Source organism: Python bivittatus, unplaced genomic scaffold (assembly GCF_059951505.1).
Source record: "Python bivittatus isolate LINGU-HERP-01145 unplaced genomic scaffold, Pbiv_v1 ctg000580_np1212, whole genome shotgun sequence".
Classification (NCBI taxonomy): domain Eukaryota; kingdom Metazoa; phylum Chordata; class Lepidosauria; order Squamata; family Pythonidae; genus Python; species Python bivittatus.
In genome coordinates, this window is record NW_028277087.1 from 5,070,201 (window position 1) to 5,095,581 (window position 25,381).

General features: G+C 45.5%; 1 protein-coding gene across 8 annotated transcripts in view; it reads left to right on the forward strand.

Annotated features, from left to right (window-relative positions):
* Positions 1–18,086, forward strand: part of PIP5K1C (phosphatidylinositol-4-phosphate 5-kinase type 1 gamma) — a 58,940-nt gene extending 40,854 nt beyond the window's left edge. For 4 of the 8 annotated variants that reach the window (XM_088149404.1, XM_088149407.1, XM_088149408.1 and 1 more), the window contains 4 exons: positions 206–238; positions 2,966–3,070; positions 4,765–4,897; positions 7,437–10,862. In XM_088149404.1, the coding sequence (XP_088005530.1) occupies positions 206–238; positions 2,966–3,070; positions 4,765–4,897; positions 7,437–7,622 (457 nt within the window). In that variant the 3' untranslated portion in view covers positions 7,623–10,862. Of the gene's footprint in view, positions 1–205; positions 239–2,965; positions 3,071–4,764; positions 4,898–7,436; positions 10,863–13,354; positions 13,439–14,489 lie in introns of those variants that run through there. The other 4 variants (XM_088149409.1, XM_088149412.1, XM_088149405.1 and 1 more) reach the window with 3 other exon arrangements.
* Positions 18,087–25,381: the final 7,295 nt, after the last annotated feature.

Here is a 25,381-nt window from a genome sequence, read left to right on the forward strand (position 1 = left end):
TGATCTCTGCCATGTATATGCCACTCAATTCCAGAAAGGCTCTCCAGAATGCCGTAAGTGGAGGGGGGACACCCTTAATTCAGGGGCCAGCTGTTCAATAGGAGGGGAGCCCTTGCAGTGAGAGAGCAAGAGAGAGGTGCTATTTATTATTAACCTTTTAGTAATTCTACTGAAGTACGCTTGTGGCACTGCTGTCCCTTCACAGGCGGCGCACACAGTCCTCAGGACATGAAGGAAGGTGAGTTGGACACTTTTTTTTTTTATTAAAGCTTTTATTAAGATATATAAAAAGCACAGTTAAAATGCAAATCAGAAAGTATAGAAAAGAAAGAAGATAGAACTAAAAGAAAAAGACAAAAACTAAGATGGTGAGAACAGATAGAAAGATGAAACGGAAAGTGACTTCCGACTATCTCCAATACAGGTATGAGTACAAATTTTAAAAAAGGTTAATCTCTTACCACTAATTAATCCAAGTTCACATTATTTCTATCAACACAAACCATCTAATCATTTAAGCCCCCAATCAAAGCCTCATTTTTTCCCAGCCAAGCACGTAATCTAAGAAGGGTTGCCATAAGGAGACAAATCTAGAAACAGTGTTATCTCTTATTAACGCTGTTAACTTGGCCATTTGAGCCAAGTCCATTAATTTAATAATCCATTCCTCCACCGTATTTGTGAGTCCTTCCATCTTTGCGCGTATAACAATCTTGCAGCTGCGGTCATGTATAGAAGCAAAGTTCCATGTTGTTTCTCCAGTCCTTTCTACATCAAACCCAATAGGAACAGCTCTGTTGTTTTTTTTTAAATGCTCGCTTTAAGAATCTTTTGAATAGCAATACAGATCTGGTTCCCAAAATTTTTTAACCAGGTGAGTTGGACACTTTTGCACATCTTGGCTACCCCGCCAAGAACTGATCGGTGCCACTGGCAAGTCTTAGTGTTCTAGGTTTTATTCTTATTGCTCTCATGGGTGTGAGGCCTGATATGCTAACATTCTTATATTGAAAGGCCTGTAGGTCTCTAATGCATTACTGTCAGGTCCAGTCTAAGAACAATGGTGAAGCAGTCCAGTCGAATACAGTTCCTTTATTTGCTTGCACCTTATAGACAGAATCTTGCCAGACTAAATCTATACCAGGGTTCCTCAACCTCAGTGACTTTAAGATGGGTGGACTTCAACTTCCAGAATTCCCCAGCCAGCCATGCTGGCTGGGGAATTCTGGGAGTTGAAGTCCACCCATCTTAAAGTCACTGAGGTTGAGGAACCCTGATCTATACTACGGCAACTAGTAGATCTACCCTGTGAGATTCTAGGAAGTGGCTATCCTGAATCTCTTACTCTTCTCACGCTCCCCCTGAGGACTATGTTGCCTTTTGCCTCTTTTCCCCTCCTGGAATGCACCCCCTCCCTCCTGATAGCCTTGATCTCTCATATCACTTTCCTCCTTGTAGATACCTTCCATCACAATTAGTATCTCCATAGATACATCAACCCAGTGCACTAATACATTCATGGGAGAGGTGTCCTAAGTGTGATGGAATGGACTTATGAAGGCCAAGCTCAGGGAGATAAGCGTGTTCTTAGCCCCCAGCAGGAGCGTGGGAAGTTCAAGAAGATGAAGCTGGCACCTCCCTAAGGAATTCAGGGTGTTGTGGCGGGCTGGCTTGGGAACTTGGGTTCAGTCTGGGGAGATTTTCTGCCTTGAGGTTGGAGCTAATAAACGCAGCAGAACTGTATTTGCATTGTCTCTTGGAGTTCTTTGGGCTGAACCTGACACTAAGTGATCTTACCTAATATTATTAGTAAGTTGTAAGTATAAGCAGACACAGCTACATGGTATTAATTTCTAATCAAGAGGACATTGGCTCACTTTGTTCTACCTAGGTGTTAATGTCTACAGGTTGTAAGTATTAAATATCTTTTATTTTAACTGGATCTTCAGAATTTCATAAAAGGACAGGTGCATCCCCTGAGCCCAAATTCGATGCCCTTGGAGGCTTTTCTGAGCAGGTGAAATTAGACTTTTTTTCTCCCCCCCCCACTTCCCCTACAATCATTTAGGATTCTGCTTAGTTAAGTTGGGTTGTTAGCTAAGAGGGGGCGGTTGCTGACTGACAGACCATGGCTTTTGCTTAGAAGTTATCTTCCATGAAAAGACTTTCTAGCAGGGGATGCCGAAAAATCAGGGCAATGCTCTAGAGCAGTGTTTCTCAACCTTGGCAACTTTGAGATGCGTGGACTTCAATTCCCAGAATTCCCCAGCCAGCATGGCTGGCTGGGGAATTCTGGGAGCTGAAGTCCACGCATCTCAAAGTTGCCAAGGTTGAGAAACACTGCTCTAGAGAGACAATGCCAATGGAGATAAAGCATGCAGGACCGTTCATCACATAAGTCAGATAGTTTTTTGAAAGCATAATATGTTCAGTGATGGAGCACAGGCTGATGCAAATTCATTTCCTGATACCTCCAGATAAAATAGGCTCCCCCGATTTGGGTGTCCTCTAGATATGTGGACTTCAACTGCCAGAGCAATGGGCATGGTGGTAGGGAATTCTGGAAATTCGTCCATCTTTTTGAAGGATACCCAGGTGGGGAAGGGTGGAAAAACTCAATCTCCTATTATCAGGACCAGTGATGAGACTGATACCAGGCCATATGCTGTGTTGCTGGTTTTTTATTTTTTTTAAAACATCCATTATGAATTTGACTGGCTTGGCTAAGTCCCAGTTTTTCATGTGAATGATGAAGCAAAACCAATCACATCACAGTTTTTATGTCTTTTGTAATTTTATATGTATTCATTATTTTAACGGATCACGTGAGCCGCCCAGAGTCCCCCATTAGGGGGAGATGGGCGGAGATAAATCTAATAAACAAACAAACAAATAAATAAATATTGGCAGAAAATGGAAAGCGAGGACCAGATTTGTGAAGCGGGATGCTTTTTCTGTTCTGCAGGACTCGTGAACAGGTCCGAGCGGAAGAGGACCTCCAGCAGATAACTGTGGAGCTCAAGCCGAAGTGTGATATTGAGATTGTGGTGCCTGATGTAGCTGCTGCAGGGTTAGAGCGTATTTTTGTTACAGGGCCACCGTTTTCAGGCATAAATTCCTCCGTGCTCTTATTTAACACACGCGCTCTCCAAGTTTGACTTAAGGAGGGGTCTTTATATTGTAGATGGCAATTCAGCTCTGAATGCTCTTCAGTATTCTAAGAAGCCACCCCAAAATCGCAAGCTTTTTTTCTGTTGCAGAGGAAAAACGTAGAATGTAAATGATTGGTTTAAAAGCCACTTGGGATTTAATTGAAAAATAGCCTCCCCCCAATATGTAACCCAAGGATGATGCAATCCCTCTTTCAACTCTGCACCTACTGCACCTAGAAACCAAGTCTGGATGGTGGATTGTTTTCTTAACATCTGCTGTGGGCTGACTTGCCAAAAATCTGATGATAAACAAACAGTCTTGTGCTATTAAAGCAGTGTTGTCCAAACTTGGCCACTTTAAGATGAGTGGACTTCAACTCCCAGAATTCCCCAGCCAGCATGGTTGGCTGGGGAATTCTGGGAGTTGAAGTTCACTCATCTTAAAGTTGAAGTCCACTCATCTTAAAGTGGCCAAGTTTGGACAACACTGTATTAAAGTAACATATAGTTCAATTTGACACACACGCACCCAATTCATACAGGCACGTTTCACCCTTCTGCTCAGCTGTCATATGGCTTGCTTGGTTTTGGCTTAGTGTGTTGTGTGAACTCAACCATTGCAGTTGTAAATCACGACGGATGGCTGAATGCATTGAAGAATCCAGCCAGTTGTGGTCCATTCAGCAAAACATCGTCCATCAAATCAGGACCCTGTGCGGTGTGTGAATTCCACCTCCTTTTCAAGGGGATGGTCAATCAACGCCCCTCCATTCCCTGAAGGTTCCAGCCCAAAGTAGAAAAATTGCAGTATTTATTTACTAATTCAAATTGTACCGCCACCCATCTCAACAAGTGACTCTTGTTGAGTCAAAATTAGTAAAAACAGTTGCAATAATGCAAAAATTGAAACATATAGCCAAGAAAATGGCATATCCCATAATCACTAATGCAACCAAAAAACAGGTCCTTGCACACACTCAGAGCCAGGTCTTTAGGGCTAGCAGGATTGAGGCCACCCTGATCTCTGGAGGGACAGTGTTCCATAGGGAGGATGCTACCATAGAAAAGGCACATCTCTGAGGCCCCGCCAACGGGCCCCCCGTAGCCGACGGGACCCAAAGCACACCCATCCTGCCTGACCAGAATGGATGGGGAGAAGCAACTGGGGAGAGACAGTCCCTCAAGTAACCTAGTCCCAAGCCATGAAGGAATTTAGAGGTGACAACTGGCACCTTGAATTGCACCCAGAAGCACACTGGCAGCCAACGCATCTTACATTAGTGTTACACGTGCCAAATAACCGGCACCATTAACTACCCGTGCTGCCACATTCCACACCCTTTGACGCTTCCGAATGCTCTTCAAGGGTGGCCCCATGTAGAGCGCATTGCAGTAGTCCAGTAGTAGTGTTGCTGTTTAGCAAATGATCTGAGCCAATTCAGGCATGTGGTCTTGGGTCCTTCCCCACTTCGGGGATTCCTGGTGGAAATGGGATCTTGTTGTGCTGCTTTGAGCGCAGGGGGGTGTTTGTCTGACAGTACTGAGCAGGGGTGCTGAGTGCAGAGTCAGGACCGCCACAGCCTCCATCCTCACCTCTCTGCCTTCTTTGCAGAGAGGCAGCCTCCTTAGCGTGTGCCACTATGTTGTCGGCAGCAGCGGCCGAGGTCGAGACCGCTAGCCAGGCCTCTGAACCTGCCAGCCAAGCTTCGGACGAGGAGGAACTCCCAATCCCGGATATCTATTTTGTAAGCCACCTTTTCTCTTTCTGCCTAAAGCCGCGGTTGGTTTTGCTTTTCTCTCCTCCCTCCCGTCACTTTTCAACTCCCCTTGCTCCACACTTCCATTCAGAAGACTTAAACAAACCAAGAAACCTGAACCGAGGTATGGTCTTGTAACCCTGATCCACGTTTGTCCCCTTGCATTCGCCCTCTTTTTTCTGCCAGGTTGCTAGAGAAACCAACTGGGAAGTCTCTGCAGTTTTCCTTTCTCAGAAAATCTCAGGATTTCCTTGAAATAGATAGAAATACGGTCCGCTGGCCCTGCCAACTTTGCTTCTCCACCGCTTCCTGGCACGGTTGTGAATGGTCTTCTCACCTTTCCCTGCAGGCAGGAGGAAGTTCAGAGGAGGAAGTCTAGGGAGGCAGAACAGGGAGTAAGTGAGCCCAGGTGTGTGTGTGGCGTGTGTAATCATGCTGTGCTAGATTCTGTCTGTTAAACTTGGTAATTGTGTTCAGAAGATCTGGCAGAAACAGGCTCCATCTTTCCCAGAACCCAGGGCTCAATCTTGTGAAGCGTTCTTTGAAGTCAAGAGCCTCCAAGCGCGAGCCTCTCGGCTAAAAGGGAACATAATAAATTGCAATGGGAATGTTTTTTAGGCAAGGACGCCCAACCCTTTCATTGCAGCCAGAGTACCCCCGAGACACAGGTGTGTCCAGCTGCTTGAAGACAACCTGCAGGGGGAGTCCACCCATCCCCCAAATAATAATCAAATTGCTCTTCTTGCCAGAATATTCTCCTAATATTCTGCTGCAGTCTCTCCTCCGTAAACTTCAGTCCTGCACTCTGGGTCAGGAAAGAGCAAATCATGGCTACCTTCTAAATGTCAGTGTTTCTCAACCTTGATAGCTTTAAGATGTGTGGACTTCCAATTCCCAGAATTCCCCAGCCAGCATGCTGGCTGGGGAATTCTGGGAGTTGAAGTCCACACATCTTAATATCGCCAAGGTTAAGAAACACTGTTCTATGTAACGCCCCCTTTAAAGGCTTGCAGAGTGCGCTTGCCTCCTCCCCAGAGGGGGTGCAGACAATTCATGCATAAATCTGGACGCTAGCTGGCCACAAAGAGAGGCAGAAAACCTATTTGCTGCCATCTGGTGGTGGTTTGGAATTTTGCAGTCTCCTAAACATTCCTATAGTGTTGTTCCTTCCATTATGGTTAACGCGATCATGCGTGGGCCACAAGACTGGGCCCAGCCACCCCTTTCCTTAAACAGACTCCCATCCTTTGGCCTAATTTTGGCTAAACGTACATCTCCCTCTTCCCACTTCACTTCTTCCCCCTTTTATCTTTTGCCACACCCACTTCTCCAACCAGCTTGCAGGAAGAATTGGCTTGTGGATGATGATGTTTTGGGCTGCGTTTCAAGTGCATGTGAATTGGAAATGCATGTGAAGAGGCAGTGCAGTCAGCCTACGTGTGTGACTTTGTTTGGGGTGTGCTAGTTCTCCTCTCTCTCTCGCCCCCCCACTTCAGAGTTTGGGTCCCTAGGCCTGGCCTTGCGAAGACCCTGGACATTTTTATTCCCAGGCCTGACAGATCATTCTGATTTCCTACATGCAAAATTTCACACCCGTGCTTCCAAAATCTGGAACCAAATGCAGCAAGGCTGATTTAAATACCTTGACATTTGTGTCTCATGTTTGCATTACTTACTCTGCTAATCCTGAGAAAACAACCCCCTGTCTGAAATTATTGTTATAACTGAATGCCTTATTCAGTATTGGGGCACTGGGTACACAGATTCAAGCTACAGTTTCCTGCACCAGCCTGTTCAAGTCAAATTATATGTTGATGTTTTGAAGGCCAGAGCAGAAGAGAAGCATGGTAAATATTGCCTGGTGTGGGCAGTTAATAATGCCCACACCAGGGAATATGTTTGCATGTGCACGTCTCCCTGTGTTTGCAGCTAGCGTGAATGAATTTGCCATGTCAATCAAGCAAGTCAGGGCTTGTTCTTCTTCATTCTGAAGTAGCCCTGTGTCCACTGGAGATCCTCGTATTGTTTCTATGTCCCTCCAGAGAGAGAACTAAACAGCAGGATCAGAAAGTCCTTTGCAAATGATAAATGGCATGATTTCACCGCAGACATTAAAAAGGCTTGCAGTATGCAAAGTATCTTTGCCATCAATTGCATCCGTGGAAAGGAAGCCTGGGGAAGCCTGTGGCAGTGGAACTCTAGCAACATTATTTTCTTCCACGGCAGCTGAGTTCTAGCGACATCTTTCCGTTTCAAAGCATGTTTTCTTCTCTGGGTTTTCCGCTCATGCTTATGCATGCTTACCTTTTCCACCAACGTGATCATTTCCCATCTCTTGTTTGTCCTTTCTCATCCTCCCTCCCTCCCTCCCTCCCTCCCTCCCTCTTTCTTTCTTTCTTTCTTTCTTTCTTTCTTTCTTTCTTTCTTTCTTTCTTTCTTTCTTTCTTTCTTTCTTTCTTTCTTTCTTTCTTCCATCCACCTCCTTCCCTTCTCCCCTCTCATTCGCCTTTTGATGCACACTGTCTAGTTCACAGATGGAAGGTACTGGATTTACTCCCCCCGCCTGCGCAGGCTCCGAGCGGCCTCTGTTTCCTCTGGGGACGTAAGTGATTTTGCTAGTGGAAAAGGCAGTTCTGTCCCAACTTTGAAATGCCAACTTTGGGGCAAGGCATCTGGGCTCCTGCTATGCTCACTTGGCACAGTCCAGTGCTAGCTGAGCATAAGAAGAATGGAGTTAGCATTCCTAATTATGAGCATGTCAGGGATCTTCCTCTGCTTCAAGGAGAGGAGTTTGCTCCAAGGCCACCTAACATTTGTGTTTTCGTAAGGTACATTTTGCCCTTCTTTGGCATGATTTTAGGGTTATTCTGCACCACATCAAGACTTTCTCCCATCACGTGGCATGGAAACATTTTAAATGTTTGTTTTAAATACAATAATATTAAGTCCACAGCCAGCAAGGATGGCAATAGCCGTTCCTAATTTGTAGCTTAGTCTTTCAATGCCACTGATCTTCCTTGCTTTTAGCCTGCCAAGGTTGGGTCCTCTTGTGTTACCTTACACAGGTATCGAGCAGCCTTCCCCAACCTGCTGTTCTCCCTCCAGGTGTACTGCTCCTCAGGGCCCATCATTCCCAGCCAGCAAGCATGATACAAATGCAATACAGTGCGGGCGCCCTGCAGGCAAGAGGGGGAATTTTGAATGGTATGCAAAAAAGGCTTTCACTATTAGAGGAGGGTGGCTTTTTTAAAAAAACTGAGGATGAGGAAAGCCTCCCCCTTTGGCAGTTCAAAGTTCTCTCTCCATAGTGATGTTGTAGGTAGAAGAAGCTGTAGGTTCCCCCTGGCTTGCCTGCTAGGCCTTTTCTGTTGTTCTGTAGAGGTAGGATGTGTTGTACACACACAGGATGGGCAGGGACGGTGGCCATCTGCTAGCTGGGGACCAAGTGCCTGTCTGTGTTCTTCCTTCTCAGCATTCTTGGAGTTCCCCAAAGCAGCCTTTGCATTTTCTGCCCTTGGGCTTGTACTTCCTTTCAGTGCCAGGGAGTTTGATGGTCTGCCTCGGAAGCTTGGAAATTTCTGGCGCAGGAATTAGTGCAGAAGGAGCCAGCACAGCTCCTCTGTGTGGGATAAGGCAGGAGCCTTCAATATCTCACCAAGCAGACACAGGGCAGAATTGCCCCCTCGTACTAGGAGGCTATCAGCTGTGGGATACGCTGCCCCACTCATCTTTTAGATAAGTGCAGGCGCGAAGTAATTTTCTTGCAGAACTTCATTGGATCATTCAACTGGTCTTGAGATAACGTGGAGAAGTTTAACCACACTCAGTGTAGGAGGAGAGCTGGGTTAGTGAGGGGTGGCAAAAAATCAGGAGGAATCTGGTAGCACCTTTTCTGACTAACACATTTTATGAGGGGGCATACATTTTTGTGAGTTGCAACTGTTCTCGGGGAATTCTTGGCTCTCACTGTCTCGGCTTTTCTTCTTTCAAGTCAGCCATTTCAGAAGCAGGCTTAAGCAGAAAGATAGAAGAATTAAGCTAAACTCTAAACGTAGTTGAATTCTGAAGTATAATTGAAGTTTGCTTTCAGTTTTAATTGGGGCGGGGGGGGGGGTTGGTCATCAGGCTCCCTGGCTAAGTATCCGCTGTGATCTTACCCACAATGGCTGGTAGTTTGCAAGAAAATAGGCAAACTGAGGTATTTTAAGGGGTTCTCATCCCAGAGCAAAAGGAAGCACATCAGATGGGCCTCTGTGTAGTGGAGGAGCTGATTTTTTGTAGGTTTTTTTCAGGTCGCTTGCTGGCTGACTGACTGCTTTTCTTAACCAGACAGCCAGACAGCTTACATGTATTTTAGTCCTCTCCAGTTAAGAGGGATGCCAGGGGTAGGTGGGTTTAATTTTTTTAAATCCTTTGTTTAACTGAACACTTTAAAGAGCGTACATAAGCAAACCCAAGAATGAACATGAAAGAAGATTAAAAATATATATATATCACAAATGAATAAACCAGAGATTTAAAGACATCCTAAAGGCTACAACATTCTAATATACCATTAATTAGTTGTAAATAGTTAGTTATATTATAGATATTATGTCATTTTAAAAGACTAGAAATCACTATTTGGTTTGAAGTAGAAGAAAATATCAAGCCCATGGTTAACACAATATAAATCACCAAATAAAATCATAAGTTCAGGTCGATGAGGCCAGCTTCTGCTCATGCCATTGCTGCAGCAGAGCCCCATGAGATATATATTATATAGTATAGGATTATTATTAATTCCATCATCATAAAAAGTCACAATATTGAAAAGTGGTTGAGAACCAAGAGGTTAAGATCCTGTAGGGTTTCCAAATACAAACTGATAAACAGTTATCTCATAATAAGCCAGACGTGACTGTAGTTATGAAGAAATAGGGATGGATAATTGACGTCACAGTAGCTGGACATAGCGGGGTCTGTGGGGAAGAACTAGAAAAAAATAGGAAAATATAAAGATCTTCTAATAGAGATTGAACAAAAGTAGAAAAACAAGTAGTAGTGGTCAGTGCACTTGGTACCATCTCAAAAGATCTGGAAAAGCACTTGGATATAGCGGGAATGGATAGAATCTCAACTCTAAAGTTACAAAAAGTTGCATTATTTGAAACAGCGTGCATGTGCACGCACACATGTATTTCTTCCTAGTGTTTTCCCACAGGTGCAGGGTCCGCTTTTTTCAGATCAACCGAATGTTGATCTGTTGGTTGCGACAGGAATTGACTGACCGACTTGTTGCCCAAGCCTAACGTCAGAAGCTGAGAGAGAGGGACTGGCCCAAAGTCACCCAGCTGGCTTCATGCCTAAGGTGGGACTAGAACTCAGAGTCTCCAGGTTTCTACCCTGGAGCCTTAACCACTACATCAAACTGGCTCTCGTTTGGAACAGCACATATATTACAACAATATCTTTAACTTTCTTAGATCCTTGGAAAGGATCCGATAAATAAAAAGTTCCAAATCCAGTCAAAACTCTCAGTTCCATCCAATAAGATTAGTTCACAACAGCCAGACCAGTAAGCAAATATTAACAACTAAGGAAAGCCAACATAATAGCCATGTGACACAGCCAAGCCTTTATTCAGCCATCATGAAAATAAGGTAGGTAGTAAACTAGAAACTGCCAAGAATAGTTCAAGGAAGGTGGGATAACTGGGCCCCACATTAACTCACTAGTTGAAAGGAAAAGGTCTTTAGGCCCATTTTAAAACCCATCATAGAGAAGGGAGCTGATGCCAGAATCCTGGGGGCTCATCCTGAAAATCCAGAGCTTGGAGCAAAAAAAACCAGAAGACCCTGCCCAGAGGAACATAAAAGCAAGCAGGCATGTAGAGAGAAGTAAGGGCAGAAAAGTGCTTGGGGTGAGGTTGTGACCAGAGGGCTCTAAAGCAGGGTTCCTCAACCGTGGCGACTTGAAAATGTGTGGACTTCAACTCCCAGAATTCCCCAGCTGGCTGGGGAATTCTGGGAGTTGTAGTCCACACATCCTCAAGTCGCCACGGTTGAGGAACCCTGCTCTAAACAGAAGGTTGAACAGGGCTGTGACTCAAATGGGGAGCCAGTGAAAAGCCCTTTGCCTTTCAGTCCCCTCCTGACTGAAAGAGGACAGGATGGATCACAGAAACAAGATGCCCAGGTAGGAGTGTGTGTGAATATCAGCCACATGCCCTGATTCTCATCCCTTTTTTAATGTTTTATTGGTTTTATTGTAACGTCTTTGTTTGATTGTTGTGAACTGTCCAGAGTTGTTGAGAGTCAGGCGGCATACATCTAATAAATTATTATTATTATTTAGCTTTGTTCGGAAAGGACAATCAAACTCTTGCTCGTCTGGAAGAGAGAGAGACAGAGGAGAGAGAGGCACCAGTGATGTATGCATATAATTCACATTAAATATATGTATTTATTTTTAAAGAATAGTAATATATTTATATGCTGCCCGACTCTCAGTGACTGGACGGTTTACAAAGTGTTGAAAAATTAACACTTTGTAACAAAGCAAACAAAACAGAAATAAAGAGTAAAGATGGCAAAAATGACCAAATTGGATGGGAAGAAAGGAAAATAACCCACACAGTCCAAGGGGGCTTCACTCCCTCTGGCTAAAGCCCTGGAAGAAGATCCAGGACTTCAAGCCTCTTTGAAATACCAGTAGGGTGGGGAGCCATCTGGATCTTGGGGGGAGCCTCATTCCAGAGGGCAGGGGAAAAAAATTAACAAGAATTAAGGCCTCACAATCCAAGCACCAAAAGCAGTTAAGTGCTGAAAGCATACAGGAACAGAGTAGATTGAACTCGTTTATGAAAAATAAATGGCCATCTGTACTTCTGGGGAAAGGCTGCTCCAAAAAATGGGGGTCACTACTGAGAAGGCCTATTCCCTTATCTGCACTTCCCGTACCTCTAGTGGAGCGGGGAGCCTCAACTGGCTCTCTCTAGATACCTAGACCAGAGGGGCAGATTCTGCTCTGGCCTGATATATCCCAGTGCTGTGCCATAAAAAGCTTTAATAATCTTTAGTTTGGCCTGGAAGCATACCGGTAACCAGTGCAGCGACTTCAAGCTTAGTATTATTCTTTGCTGGTGAGAAACACCAGTAATCCTTTCACTGCCTTTTGTACCTGCTTTAGCTTCTGGCTCTTCTGCAAAGGCAACCCCACCTGGAGCATGTTACAGTAGTCCAAGTGGGTGGCAATCAAGAGATTGAGGTGCTTACAATTTGTGTTTTTAAAAGTGTTAAAAAATTAAACTTTTCATAGAACTCTGCGTTTTCCAGGCAAGCCTTTTGTAGTATTGCACCAAAAATAATCTCCAATTAACCAAAGAATTCTCGGTTTTACTCTAAGAGTCGGTGTGAGTGTCTAGACAGGTGTTTTTTAAACTTGGCAACTCTAAGATATGTGGAGTTCAACTCCCAGAATTCCCCAGCAGATGCTGGCTGGCGAATTCTGGGAGCTGAACTCCACACATCTTAAAGTTGCCAAGTTTGAAAAATATTGGTCTAGATTACTTTCTTTAGCACTGACCTGGCAGCCACAGCCAAATCGCCCCCTATTCTTGGCAAGGGGGCCTGGCTCCAAGGCCAGCTGGAAGCCAGACATTGCTTTGGGGGAGAGGGAAGGCTGCAGTGGGCAAGGACCATATCCTGCAGGTGAGTGGGGCCAGGACTTTTGGGGTCCTGTTTTTCCCAATTGGTGTGGTTTTCTCCTTGGTAGTTCCTTGATTAGTTTCCTCAAGCAGAAAACAATACCCAATCAAGGAACTACCAAGGAGAACACCACACCCCCACCAAAACTGGCAGGGCAAGCTACTGTATATAAACAGGGAGCAAACCCCACACTCCCTCTCTCTGATTATGTTACCTAGTTGGGTAATGAAACGTCTGCAAGCAAACAACCAAGCTCAGAGAGTACCAAGGACTCCATAGTATCTTCCTTTGTGTTTCAACTATGGGAAGCATCTTTTAAGATACACCATTCTGTTTTTATGTATTTCCTACCCGGAGAAGTATTGCAGAGTTTGGACAGTGATGGTTTGATGGGGTTCTATGAAGCCACCAAGAAGAGATTCACAGTCCTGCAGCCTCTGTTTGCTCATCCCTAATTTAAAAGCTAAGTTTTAAGGGAACTAAACTCCTTCAATGGAAAGATTCTCAGCTGAGCTGATGTTGATGGGGTGCTTTTGATAGATCAGGTAAGACGGGGTGGGAGAGCATTGACTTCTGCGTGAAAGCTGAGCTCTGTCCTTGTGTTTCTCTTTCTCTCTCCAATCATGTAGTTTTTCTCATTAGTGTTGTAGCTTTCATCTCTCTCTTTTTCTCTCTCTTCCTTCTTCTTTCCTCTCTTATTTTTTTCTCCTCCCCACCCTCTGCTGCTATTTTTGCTCTCTGCTTTGCCGTCCACCAGCCGACAGACGAGAGGAGCTGGGTCTATTCTCCTCTCCACTATAACACTCAAATCCAGTCAGTCTCTGATGAGGAGAGTGATACAGTAAGTTTGTGTTCATGCCTGTTTGTTTTTTTGTTTTAAAGAAGGAAACACAGTTGTTGCACAGTCCATCCTGCCAACAAGTTGCACTGCACGCTAATCCTGGGTGATCTTGGGAAGCTTCCTGTATCTGCAAGCTCATGCCACTCAAAACACAGTGCTTTTTTTTAAGATTCTGCATTTCCTTCTAGACTTGCTCAGAAAGGAATTGGGACTTGATTTGGCGCAAAGTGGCTGTAGAAACCTGGAATGTCAGCGTTGCCCAGAGTGCTCATTCTTGTAACTCTAAATAAAACACATAGGCCAGGGCAAAGTGCTTTCTGATGACATCCTCTAGGCCCTAGAGCAGTGTTTCTTAACCTTAGTAACTTTAAGATGTGTGGATTTCAACTCCCAGAGTTCCCCAGCCAGCCCTAGAGCATCTTAGTCCTATCAGAATTTTAAGAAAGTCAGCTGTGTCGGAGCTTGTTCATACTGTGGACATCTTGAGGGCAACCGCACATTGACCATCCAGTAGGTCCCCATCTGTGCTAATATATCGAGACTGGGAGAAATGAAGCTGGTGTCGCAAGGAAGCAGTTCCCGGACTTCACAAGAACCGTGATGTCAGTAAATCCCAGCCGCCTTCATACCATCTTGAAGAGAACGGCCAAATGCCTGTTAACTCGGAAAGATGGGAGAAAAATGCCTTGATTTTTAACCCCGGGGCAGAAATACATATAAACCCTAAGTGCTAGTAGCACAATAGGCAGATCTTCTGTTGTAATTGGCTTCCTCCGTGTCTGCAGTAAAGTACTACTATATGCTGGCTGAGTCATATAGGGGTCCTCCCCTGCACAGACCAATTCCCGAATGAGGGGTTGAGAATTCAGAGAGAACTCAGTTTTCAGTTGACACTTTGCCCTTCTCTGTAGTTGCTCAGTATCGCTTTTCATCTTCCAGTTCTCCCCTTTCCCAAGCATAAATCCTGGCAGGTTAAACCAGCACCTTTGGACTGTACTCTTCCTATAAACGCCGTCCCCTCTTCCTTTTGTCTTCCTTCTGCCACTTGCAGTAACTTCTATGCAAACTCCTCGAGAGAAGCGTTCCTCCTGGCGCCGGGCGAGGCATTCCCTTCCGATGTTCCTTGCAGCTTTTCGGAGGGAACGAGTGGAAGAACGTTGCACATCAACGTCGGCTGTACTTCGGCATCCCAGCGTTACTCGGAAAGACGAAGCAAAACTGCCCCGAGTCCCATCTCCTCCTTCCCACCATCCTTTCTCCAAAATGTGTATATTGATACCTCTCCAAGCAGTTACCCACAAACTGATCTTGGCCCCAGAGACATCAGAGGTTGGGAAGGAATGTGGATTCTGGATAGCCACCTCTCTCTCTCTCTCTCTCTCTATTTATTCCCAAAGTGCACTACTGTAGCTACCTATCTGTATGTGATACTGTGAACATTTTTTTTAATCATGTATTTATTTTGTTTCTCTTTGCACAGACAGCACGCTTGTGCTTTTTTTCAAAAATAGTTTTATTGCACTTTTAGGGTGTCGGGGAGAAGGCCTTGTTACAGATGTTGATCGGACCTCTAAAGGGGTGTTGGGGCCCTTTGCTGATAGAGATTAGAAGCATGAGCAACCTCTGAGCAGAGGGGCAGCAGAGATGTGCAGCTAGTGGCCTGTTTGAAGAGTGTCCATCAACGTAAGGGTGACTTCAGGCTGATCACTTGGCGGCCCCTACTTCAGTTTGCTCACGAGACAAAAGGAGAAAGTCCCAGCTAGCTCACAAGGGTTTGAAACCTTCCGTTGAAGTGGGCCGTGGAACCTGCCTGAACCTTTCTTGGCATCTTTCTGAGTGGGACTTTTCCTCCCAATAGCGCATCGTCCCTGGCTCCCACCACTTTTTGTTGGAGAAGGTGGCTGAACGCCGGTCAGTTCCATGCAAAGCTGTGCTTGCTGACATCTTCAGGTTGATCTTGCGGCAGCCTCCTTTGGACAGAGTGCTGGATTTCTGGAAACATCGCGCTGGCGGCTGCACCCTGCGGATAAACTGAGTCGATTTAAGCCATAAGAGGCGGCAAGCAGAAAAGGCTCCGGGGTCCTCAAGATTGGAGCGGAAGCACTGTGAAAAGTAGTGACGCTTGCAGAAGATAACAGGTGTGGAGAAGGCCAGTCTAAGAGGTCTTGACGGCGTTTTAAAAAGCTGGGCTCTGTTCTAAGAGCCTTGAAGCAGCTCACGTAGGGGAGAAGCACCAGAGGGCTCGCTTGCAGCTCCTCAGGATCAAACTGTAGTTCTGCACGTCACCGTTTTTAAATACGGAGAGGGAAAAGGTGATGCCCGGTTGGTTTTGCCCAGAAAAGGCAGCAAGGGGAACATCTATTCCATGTGCAAACCCTCTCCCTCTTGGGAAGTGGCTGAAAAAATGGCGTCTCCCCGACCCACAGCTGCTGCTGATGCAGGTGGAGAATTTCCACAGCTGTGACAGTATTGTGTACACACTCATTTCTTTTGATGGCACAAATGCTCTCCAGTTTGGGGGTGGATAGAATGTCTCTAAATAGCAGCATTTGGAAATGCAAGATCCTCTCATCAGTGCAGTATTCAAGACCAACCAAGTCACTGTGGCCCCCTTCGCTCCAGCTGATGAGGCCCAAAAGCTGCCTTTTTTGGGGGGGGTTTCAAATTTAACTCGATGCCTCTGCAAAGGCCCTGCCCTTGTAAAACAGAAGAGAGAGCAGAAGGCAACTTTATCTTGCTTCCTTGTAGTCACGCTGTGAGGTGAGAAGCCTCAAATTCTTGCTATATGCACATGAGCCCCTCGCCTCCCATCTGCTAAGACGAAGTTCCAAGCTAAGCACTTCCTTAAAGTGCTTTCTTCTGATCTGTTGAAATTCGTTCATGGTGAGAAGTTCTCTATAAAAGGGGAGGAGAAAGAAGCAGGGTTAGGAAGCCCTCGTCCAAGCAAGGCAACTTGATAGCTAAGTGCTGTCCAGTGTGTGTGAAGTTCTCATTCTCGTTCCATGATGACAACAAGGAAAGTGGGGAGATCCTTGGGCCATCGGGACCCTCGCTCTCCAGCTAATTTTCTTGGGCGTACCCGTGCTGGAACTTCTCAACGTCTCGCGAAACATTCCAGAACGCAACTGGAAACTAGGTTCCTCAAAGTGGCAGGATAGTTCGAGGACAGACTTGGAGAACGTTTGTTTAGGCAGCTACGGGTGGAGTGGTTTCTCTGAACTCTGCCCAGTGGACCTCTCAGATCCTCTTCAAGCCTCCTCCTCAACCTTCTCATTTCCTCTCCTGACTTACTGGACTCCATTTCCGGCCGCTGTCATGTCTTCTCCCCTCTAGGTTTGCCAGTTGTCAAGATGGCACCTTTCTCTTCAGCCTGAGGTGGCAGCCTGCGTTCCTTCCCTCCCTGAAATCGTTGCCCTGCAGGCTACGGCATCTGCCACAGACTCAGGGCGAACTGCAGGGCAAGCTTTAGTTACCCCTCGCATACCAAGCCACACAGCACCTTACATACTTGGAGGAGGTTGGGTGAGGCATCAGTGTAGCAGGTGGCACTGGAGCAAACGGCCCCCTTTCCTTCCCTCTTCCTGGCACAAGGCACACTAAAGACGCCCGTTCTTGTGTTTTTGAAGATGGCATCAAATCTGGGGTAGTCTGGTCAGGGATCCTCCTTTCAGAGTTGGTTGCTGTTGCGGTGGAAGGATGGAAATGGCTTTTGCGCTGTTGTTGATCAGCCAGGTTATTGGAGACTATGCTCGCAAGGCGCATGCACAGATTCCTTTGACTTTGGGTGTCAAGCAGAGTTTGGGCACGGCTGGCTTCCTCTTCTGTGACTGGCTGGGAGCCTTGAGGCGGGCAGAGCAAGAGACGCAGCCACCCTCTGCCGAATTCTGCCATGGATGAGATGCCCTCGGTATAAGATTGTCAGCTGTGGTTTTGAGCCAAGATGAACATGCCATCATCCTTGGAGGTTTCTGGACCACGTCTTCCTCACCCCTACCCCAACAAGAAAGCTGACACCTTCTACCCTCCTCTTCTTCTCAGTTTCTTCAATGGAGAGAAAAAGCAGCGCTCCGACCACCAGACACTCACTCTGAACGACTTTGTCAGCATCTGCATTAGAACTTCTGAGTGTGCATATATATTTCTGGTTTGTTTTTTCTTTTTCCTTTTTTTTTTTTTTGGAAAAAAGATTTTAAAAAAAATCCGTGCTCCATGTCACATGCTTTATACACCGAATGTACAGGATTTGAGGATAGGATTCCAGGGGTGGGAGAAGGGGGAGGGAAGTGGAGTGAGACTCCGTGGTTTTTCTTTCCTTTTTTTCTTTTTTGCAAAGAAAGGTGTACTCCGTTGATCACAAATCACTTTTTGTTGGGGAGGGGGGGGGAAATCTCAGCCTTCAAAATGTAAATCATTGCGTATTACAACGTTGTGTACCTGAAATGGCGTTTTTGATGTAAAACCATGCACAGTTTCTCTCATACACATACACAGATGCTTCCTGGCAGAAATCTCTTCTCCCCCTGCTCCCCCCTGACTCCTACAAATCGTTTTTGAAGTGGGTGATAAAATTGGATCTTCTGTTTTAAGGTTCACATGTTGCCCTCCAGATTATCCCCAACTTCTGTGAATCTAGATCAGTGTTTCTCAACCTCCACAACTTTAAGATGGGTGGACTTCAACTCCCAGAATTCCCCAGCCAGCCTCTTAAAGTTGTGGAGGTTGAGAAACACTGGCTTAAATGGCTACCATAAATCTATTTCCAGCATAAAGATTCCATCTCCTTAAAAGGGCTGGGTGGGTGTCTTTTAATTGCTATTTTTAGGGGGGGGGATCTACCAACAAGATTCTCTTGCTGATGTTTCCTTCATATCTTGTCTGTCCTGAGCTCCTTAGTGTATATATTTGCCCAGATGTGGAGTATGTTCCTCCCAAATCAACCGTGCCACATCTTTCTCCTGCGATGACTTTTCCTGGCTACTTCCATCCTTACAACTTGGTGGCCAAATTGCAAGCAGACCGGTCAAATGCTGCATTCTTCTTTTCTTTTTTTCTTTTAAGCAGTATTCGTCATTGTAACCCTCCCACCCTTGTTTATGCAGTGTCATTTACTACAGTCTTAATTTAAGGAAATGTCGGTGTTTTTCCATTTCTCTTGCCGGGTTGTAAAGGGACAGTCCCTTAAAATCGAGATTTTTCTCTTGCCGGCCTTCATTTTCTCTTTCAGAAAGTGGGGCGTCTCTGTTCCAATATAGAATCACGCTTAGGCTGGGAGAGCAACCGTTTTCCTACGGCGGAACTGGGGCATTCTGAAGCGGATCTCTTTCCCACTCGCTCTAGGGTCAGGGCTATAAATGATTCTGATCCCGGGAGAATCTGATCTGTTGGATCCCGTGGGAGGGGGATGGCTCCTCCTCCAGTCCCGCCCCGCCCTGCAGACCATGCATGCCTGCAAGCTCCATCTTCCAGGACCAGCTGAATCACAGACCCTTGTTTTCTTCGTCCATGTGTCCCTTTTTACTTTGCCCGCTTTGCTAAAATAGCCTGGCAAATGGATGGATAGCAGCGCCCTGTCAGGGCGCCCCTCCAGGAACCATCCCAGTGGCGGGGAGTGAGTGAGGGGTTTCGCTTCCAACTACACAGCGAAGTGCGCCCATTTCTTTCCTCTCCCCCACCCCCATATCCCCAGGGGAGTGTGGTAGTGCTATTGCTCTTTACCTAGACAAGCACTCCTCAGAGCTGCTTGGGGACTTGCTCCCACTCCTCTGGCAAGCTGGATCACTGGGCTGCCCCTGGGATGGAAGCCAGGGGCGTCGAGTGCTCCCCCAGCCCCCTCTTTCACCAGTAGTGCAGCAACATTCGAACTCTTGTTGGCTGCATCAGGTCATGCTGGCCTCCTTAAGGTCCAGGAGCCTTTCTATGAGGCTAGATCTAGAGATCTATGGGGCGTCTCACTGTATGGCCACACCTACAGCCACCCTTTCCAGGAGGAACCAGAAGAGCGAGGTGTCCAATCTCGAGGGTCTTCGGTTGGGGTGAGAGCAAGGAGGAGGAAGAGGGGCTCCTGGTTTTTGAAAGGTGCTGTGGACGGTTCCCCCCCCCCCCCGCCCGCCCCCAGCAGGCATCTGATCATTCTTCCGGTGGTGGCTGAGTGGCCATTTAGCATTGTTTTAATGTAATTTTAACTGGGGATGGGTGGGAGATAGGGTTTGGGGTTGTTTTGATGTTACGTTGATGTTTCTATTTTGTAAACCGCCCAGGCTATACAAGGGTGACATTTCTGTTCATAAATAAATAAATAAAGATAGTTTCTCTGCCCAGTTTCCTCCCTTGACCTGAGAAGAAGGGCCAGGTTCCCTTTGCAGACACAAGCCACCAGCTGGGGAAGCGACCCCCTTCCCCTCTTGAAGGCCTCGCTTCAGACCCAGCCCAAGAAGGGAGCGGAGGAGCTGTCCCAAGATGAGGGAGAAGGCCAGCAGCCTGTCCCTGTGTCCACCAAACTGTCTAGGAGGCAAGTTTTTCCCAACTAGTCAGGAAAGTGTGAGACCTGAAGCCTCAAAAATACAGACATATCCCCCCCCCCACTCCCCTGGAAATGCTGGTAGCCCCTCTTTATCTCCTTTTCCCTGAAACCTTCAGCAGATTTTTTTGAGGCAGAGTGGGAGATGGTGAAGGTTGGCTCCTTCCTACATCCCAGTGGATGCTCTTGTGGCAGCATTGACTTTGGACACCCCAAACTTCCAGGGAACAGGAAATGGAGGTGCTCCAGAGCAAAGCATGAGGTCCCCACCACAGCAGCAACAATCCTCCCAACCTCCCAGTGGGTGGTAGACTACCTCTTGAGGTCCATTCTAGAGTGGCTTGGCCTTGGATATTGGAATCTATCCATTCCACAGGAAATTGCTCTAGTTTTAATTAGTAGAGGGCACCCTGGCATTCAAAGTCCCAAGATAGTCACAAAATTGATGGTAATAATTATAGTTCCCCTTAACTTCCAAAGGATGTCTTCTGATCCAATCACCATTGATCAAACAAAAGGAGGACCATCCAGACCATGAAATAAACCCTTGAAGACATGGGTTTCCCAGTAAGTAGGACCAGGAACATCTTTCAACCAGTGTCTGAGGCCTGATCTCCCTGTCAAAGGAGAGAAACCCCTACAGATGCTAGCCTCAGAGGATGGGGGACACTGTGCTGTAGTTCAAGGAGTTTAGATGGAAGAGGAAGCTCAAGATAGGGTAGATTTCCTGGAATGGTATGCAGCAGTTGTGGCCATTAAGGCTTCCATCAGGAGACAGGGAAGCAGTAGATCAAGGTAGCCAATGAAAGAGGCAGAAGAACTCCCGTGCTGGGCTGAGGAAGATACATCTTCTCTTGCAGTGGAACACATCAGGAGATACATCATACAAAGGTGGACTAGCTTAACCACACATACCTAGCAAATAGAACTTCATTCCCACAGTGTTTGAACAAATTGTACTGAACTTCAGGAAGCCAGCAATGGACTTCATAGCAACTCTCACCAGTTACAAGGTGAAGTGGTTCATCACATGCTTCCTATCTCAGAACAGAGGCAACAAACATCTTCAATTCCGCCTGGATCAAAGACCTGCAGTATTATAAGCTTTCCCCCTTTTCCCCAGGCTCCCAAGACTAGTTCAAGACCAGAGAATAAAGCTAATACTGATAGCTTCCACTCTGGTCCAGGAGGCCCTGGGAGTTAGACCTGATCAACGTGCCAATTTCCCAACCTTCCTACAGGTAGCTACAACCAACCACCCTTTGTAGACAAGGATTGGCCACTTCCTCAGTCCTAGCATCAGGGACCAATGAACCTCCCTTGACCCATACCCTTATGAAGAGATTCATATGAGGTCTTCTCTACTAAGACCACCAGCCACCCACCAGTATTCATGGTTGACTATCACCCAGTTTCCATTCAAACTCTTGCCTGAATTGTCCCTAGGTGAGTTCTTAACCACCATACTTCTGCAAAGTGGAGTCAGAAATAGTTATGCTTTCTGACCAGGAGTTCTGTATTACCCAGCTGGACACTGTCACCCTGAATCTAGGTTCAACTTTCACGATTGAGGTGAATTTGATCTTTCACCAAGGCAAGGAAGTGATCCCCCTCTTCCTTCTGCCTAACACCAACTCCACATTAAAAAAGGATTGGCCCATCTGGATATTAGATAAGAAATCAAGATGTATCAGAACAGAGGAATTCATGGTCTCATTGTTTCCTAGTGGTTTTTTGGTGGGGAGGATAGCTCCATCTGGGCCACAGATCCTCCCCACCCATAATCGTAAAGGCCTGCATCAAACTAGCCTATGAGACTAAAGTAAACTAACCTCCACAGGGGGTACGAGTCACTCCGTTAGAAGCCCAGCTATACTAATACTCCCTGGGAGACATCTCTAGGCTGCCAGGTGGTTCTCCATATCTTCCTTTATGAAGATTAGCTCTTACATTTTGGCCGAAGCATCCTTCAAAGGACAGTACCCCAGAAAATAGTCCTTAGCAAGGATCAAGTTAAGATTCCCCTCGGAGATAGGACCTCACCCCAGGAAGAGCTCTGATAAGTCTCACCTCAGGATGCTGTGAAGAAAAAAAAAAAAAACAGAACATTGGACTTACCATGAAGGTCCCTCTTCTACAGCAGAGGCGGAGCATCTAACCCCTGCTCCCTGGCATAATTTTCAGAGCCCCCCTCTCAAACTTGGCAACTTGTATGGAGTCTAACCTCTCCTGTCTTCCTACCATTTCAACTTTTGTTTCTTTGCATTCTCTTTTCTGGCTTGTCACTCCGAAACTTGGATAGGGAGGTCTCCTCTCCCATAGCAGCCAACTTTCATAACTTTTTCTAGCTTTGCCTCTAAGTTGGGTGGGAGGGAGAGACCTCCATGAACATGGCTTGTCTCCCCTGCAGAAAACTCTACGGTAAACCCAGTGTACTATTCTTGTATGACATATCCCACTTTTTGCATTCTTATCCTTTAAATCAGAGGCATAACTAATAAAAGAGGATGATAAAATCAATTTTTAGTGAAGCTTATTTGTGTATTCCCTGTCTAGCTCTTGTTAGGTGATCAGCCAGTAGAATATCGTGAGCTGAGCAGTCAGGAAACTGGAATGATGCAATTCTTTGCATACTCATTCAAAAAGAAGTTTCACTGAGTTTTTTTTTTTTTTAAAACCACTTCAGGAAGAATAGATAAAATTTGCCAGTTAAAATTGGCTCCCATCGCACGAGGTATTGTTTTTTAATTAATTTTTTTAATTAATTGTATTGGTTAAAATTGTATTACTTTTTGTTAAATTGTATTGGTCTATTTAGAAATAAGACCTGCACCAAGAGACACCAAAACTGTGGATTAAAAGTTCAATTCCTGGTAAGAATAGCCCCTGCTTTCCAAAGACTACAAACAAAACTTCCCTGGTCACAAAAGGTTTAATCTAATATGACTTTCTTTGGGAGAAGGATACAATGGTTAGTAAACCAACCTACCCTATAGGGTTGTTGTGTGAAAAATCGGATGATGGAGTGTTAAGTGTGTTACCCTGAATTTATTTACAGTATTTATTTGTTTATTTATTTATTTATATTTCAAATTTGTCACTGCCCATCTCACTACAGAGTGACTCTGGGCGGTTTACAGTAAAAACAGAATAAATATTAATTAAAATAAACAGATATTAATTCATTTTAATCAATTAATTTAATTTTAATTAATTAATATTAAGTTCTTGAAGGGAAGGTGAGATACAGATCTAACAATAATTATAGGGGGAAAAAACCCCAAGTGTTGTATCCCAAAAGTTTCCTCCTTCTATTTCTCAACCTAAAGAGCCACAAAAAATTTGTTTGCCAGAGATGCTGCAAAGGTGAACATAAAAATGGTGTGATTTGGCTAAAAGATTAATTTTTCGGAAGTTGGTTGTTTGGGAAGAGAGAGACTGGGGCGGGGGGCGGGGGGGAGAGCAGTTTTTCTCAACCTTGGCCACTTTAAGACGTGTGGACTTGGTCCAGACTGGACCAAGAACTCTTAAAAGGGCTGTTTAAGAGGAAAAAGAAAAGAAAAAGATACAGAGTTTGAGGCCCTGGATTTGATAACAACCCATGTCAAAAAGGCATGATTTATCCACCCATCATGCAGAAGAATCTTGATATTTTAGTCCTAAAGAAGATTAAAGTGCTACAGCAGTGTTTCTCAACCTTGGCCACTTTAAGACGTGTGGACTTCAACTCCCAGAATTCTCCAGCCAGCCAGTTGAAATCCACACATCTTCAAGCGGCCAAGGTTGATAAATGCTGGTATAGAGCTACAAGGTGCCTATAGGTATATAGTTGAAGTCCACACGTCTTAAAGTGGCCAAGGTTGAGAAACACTGTGCTAGAGGCATCATGACCAGTTTTTACAAGTTTTTCAATCTCACCTCCTGGACCAGTGTTTCTCAATCTCAGCCACATTAAGATAGGTGGACTTCAACTCTCGGAATGCTGGCTGGGGGAATTCTGGGAGTTGAAGTCCACCCATCTTAACGTGGCTGAGAAACACTGTCCTAGAGAGTCCAAATTTGTACTGCAATTGATTACAAAGATTTCTCTCGCACCGACTCCCCAAAGCTATAGGCAACAGTAGCCGCTCCATTTCATATTTCAGCCAAAGAACTATGACCAACCTAAAAATATTGACATTCCTTAAATTCAGCTAACCACCAAAGAACCAGGAACTTGCCATGTTTAGCATGTTCAGTTTTGACTGGGCAGTTCTGGTTAATACCATGTCTTTAGGTCATCAGATCGGAACCAAGTCTCCTCCCAGGTTAATATGAAGATAATCTGAGATGATCAAGAGTGACCCCACACCATAGAGGCTCAAATGCAAGCAACTTCAAAACGGTTCCCATCGCACACGTTGGACATATTGTAGGACTATTATATTACAACATTCCTTTCGTGCCAAGGGTATGATGATTAGAAAAACCCCTCTTTACGGCTTTCAACGGTGCAGGAAATGCTCTGGGGAATGAAATGAAGATAGCGGTTGGTTTTCTCCAACGGGCTGCGTTCCAGATGTCTCGATCTCCAGGCAGGAGATATTTCCTCAAGCTGTGGCAGAATGAGGAAGAGGTAGAGCGATGAGACAAGAAACAGATCTATTCCATGAGTCTCATCCACTCTCTGAGCTGCTCCTCACCGAAACCCAGCTCTTTAAGACAGTTTAAGAGCTGTCTTATGTCTGCCTTATTAGTTCTTTCTCTCTTCCAGGTTTTTTCCTTCAGGTTTTGAAAATTGAGATATACATTGCTGGAGGACCCAAAGGGTGAAATTAAAATTAGTTCAGGCTTCAGTGTATTGGAATTCAGTGCCACTCCAATTCCACTCATCTTTACCCTGCCCAAAGATGCTAGATGTTATAGCAGGATGGGGGATCTGTGCGGTATGGTTAAAAAAAGTCAAGATGGAGACATGATAATGTGATCAAAGCTCCATGTAAAACAGTGTTCCTCAAGCTTGGCTGCTTTAAGCTGTGTGGACTTCAACTTCCAGAATTCCCCAGCCAGCATGGCTGGCTGGTGAATTCTGGGAGTTGAAGTTCACACAGCTTAAAGAGGCCAAGGTTGAAGAACACTGATGTAAAACACCATCATGGATGCCATCTTGACTTTTTTAACCATCCCCTGCAGAGACTCCTGCAGGATTTGAAGGGCAATAGTTAAGAGAAATCTGTTCTATCTCTTTATAACTTCAGTTTACTGTCAGTTGTCCGAGTCTAGATGGGGAAAGACCGACTGAGACTCAACCCAGGCAATTCAGAGTGGCTGTTAATTCAGAACCCCCTTCTGATTCCAAGACTGGGTCACCTTTGATTCTTGATGGGGTTCTGTTCCCCCCCAAGGGAGAGAAGGGGGGATTCTTCCTGGACTCTTAGCTCCTATTC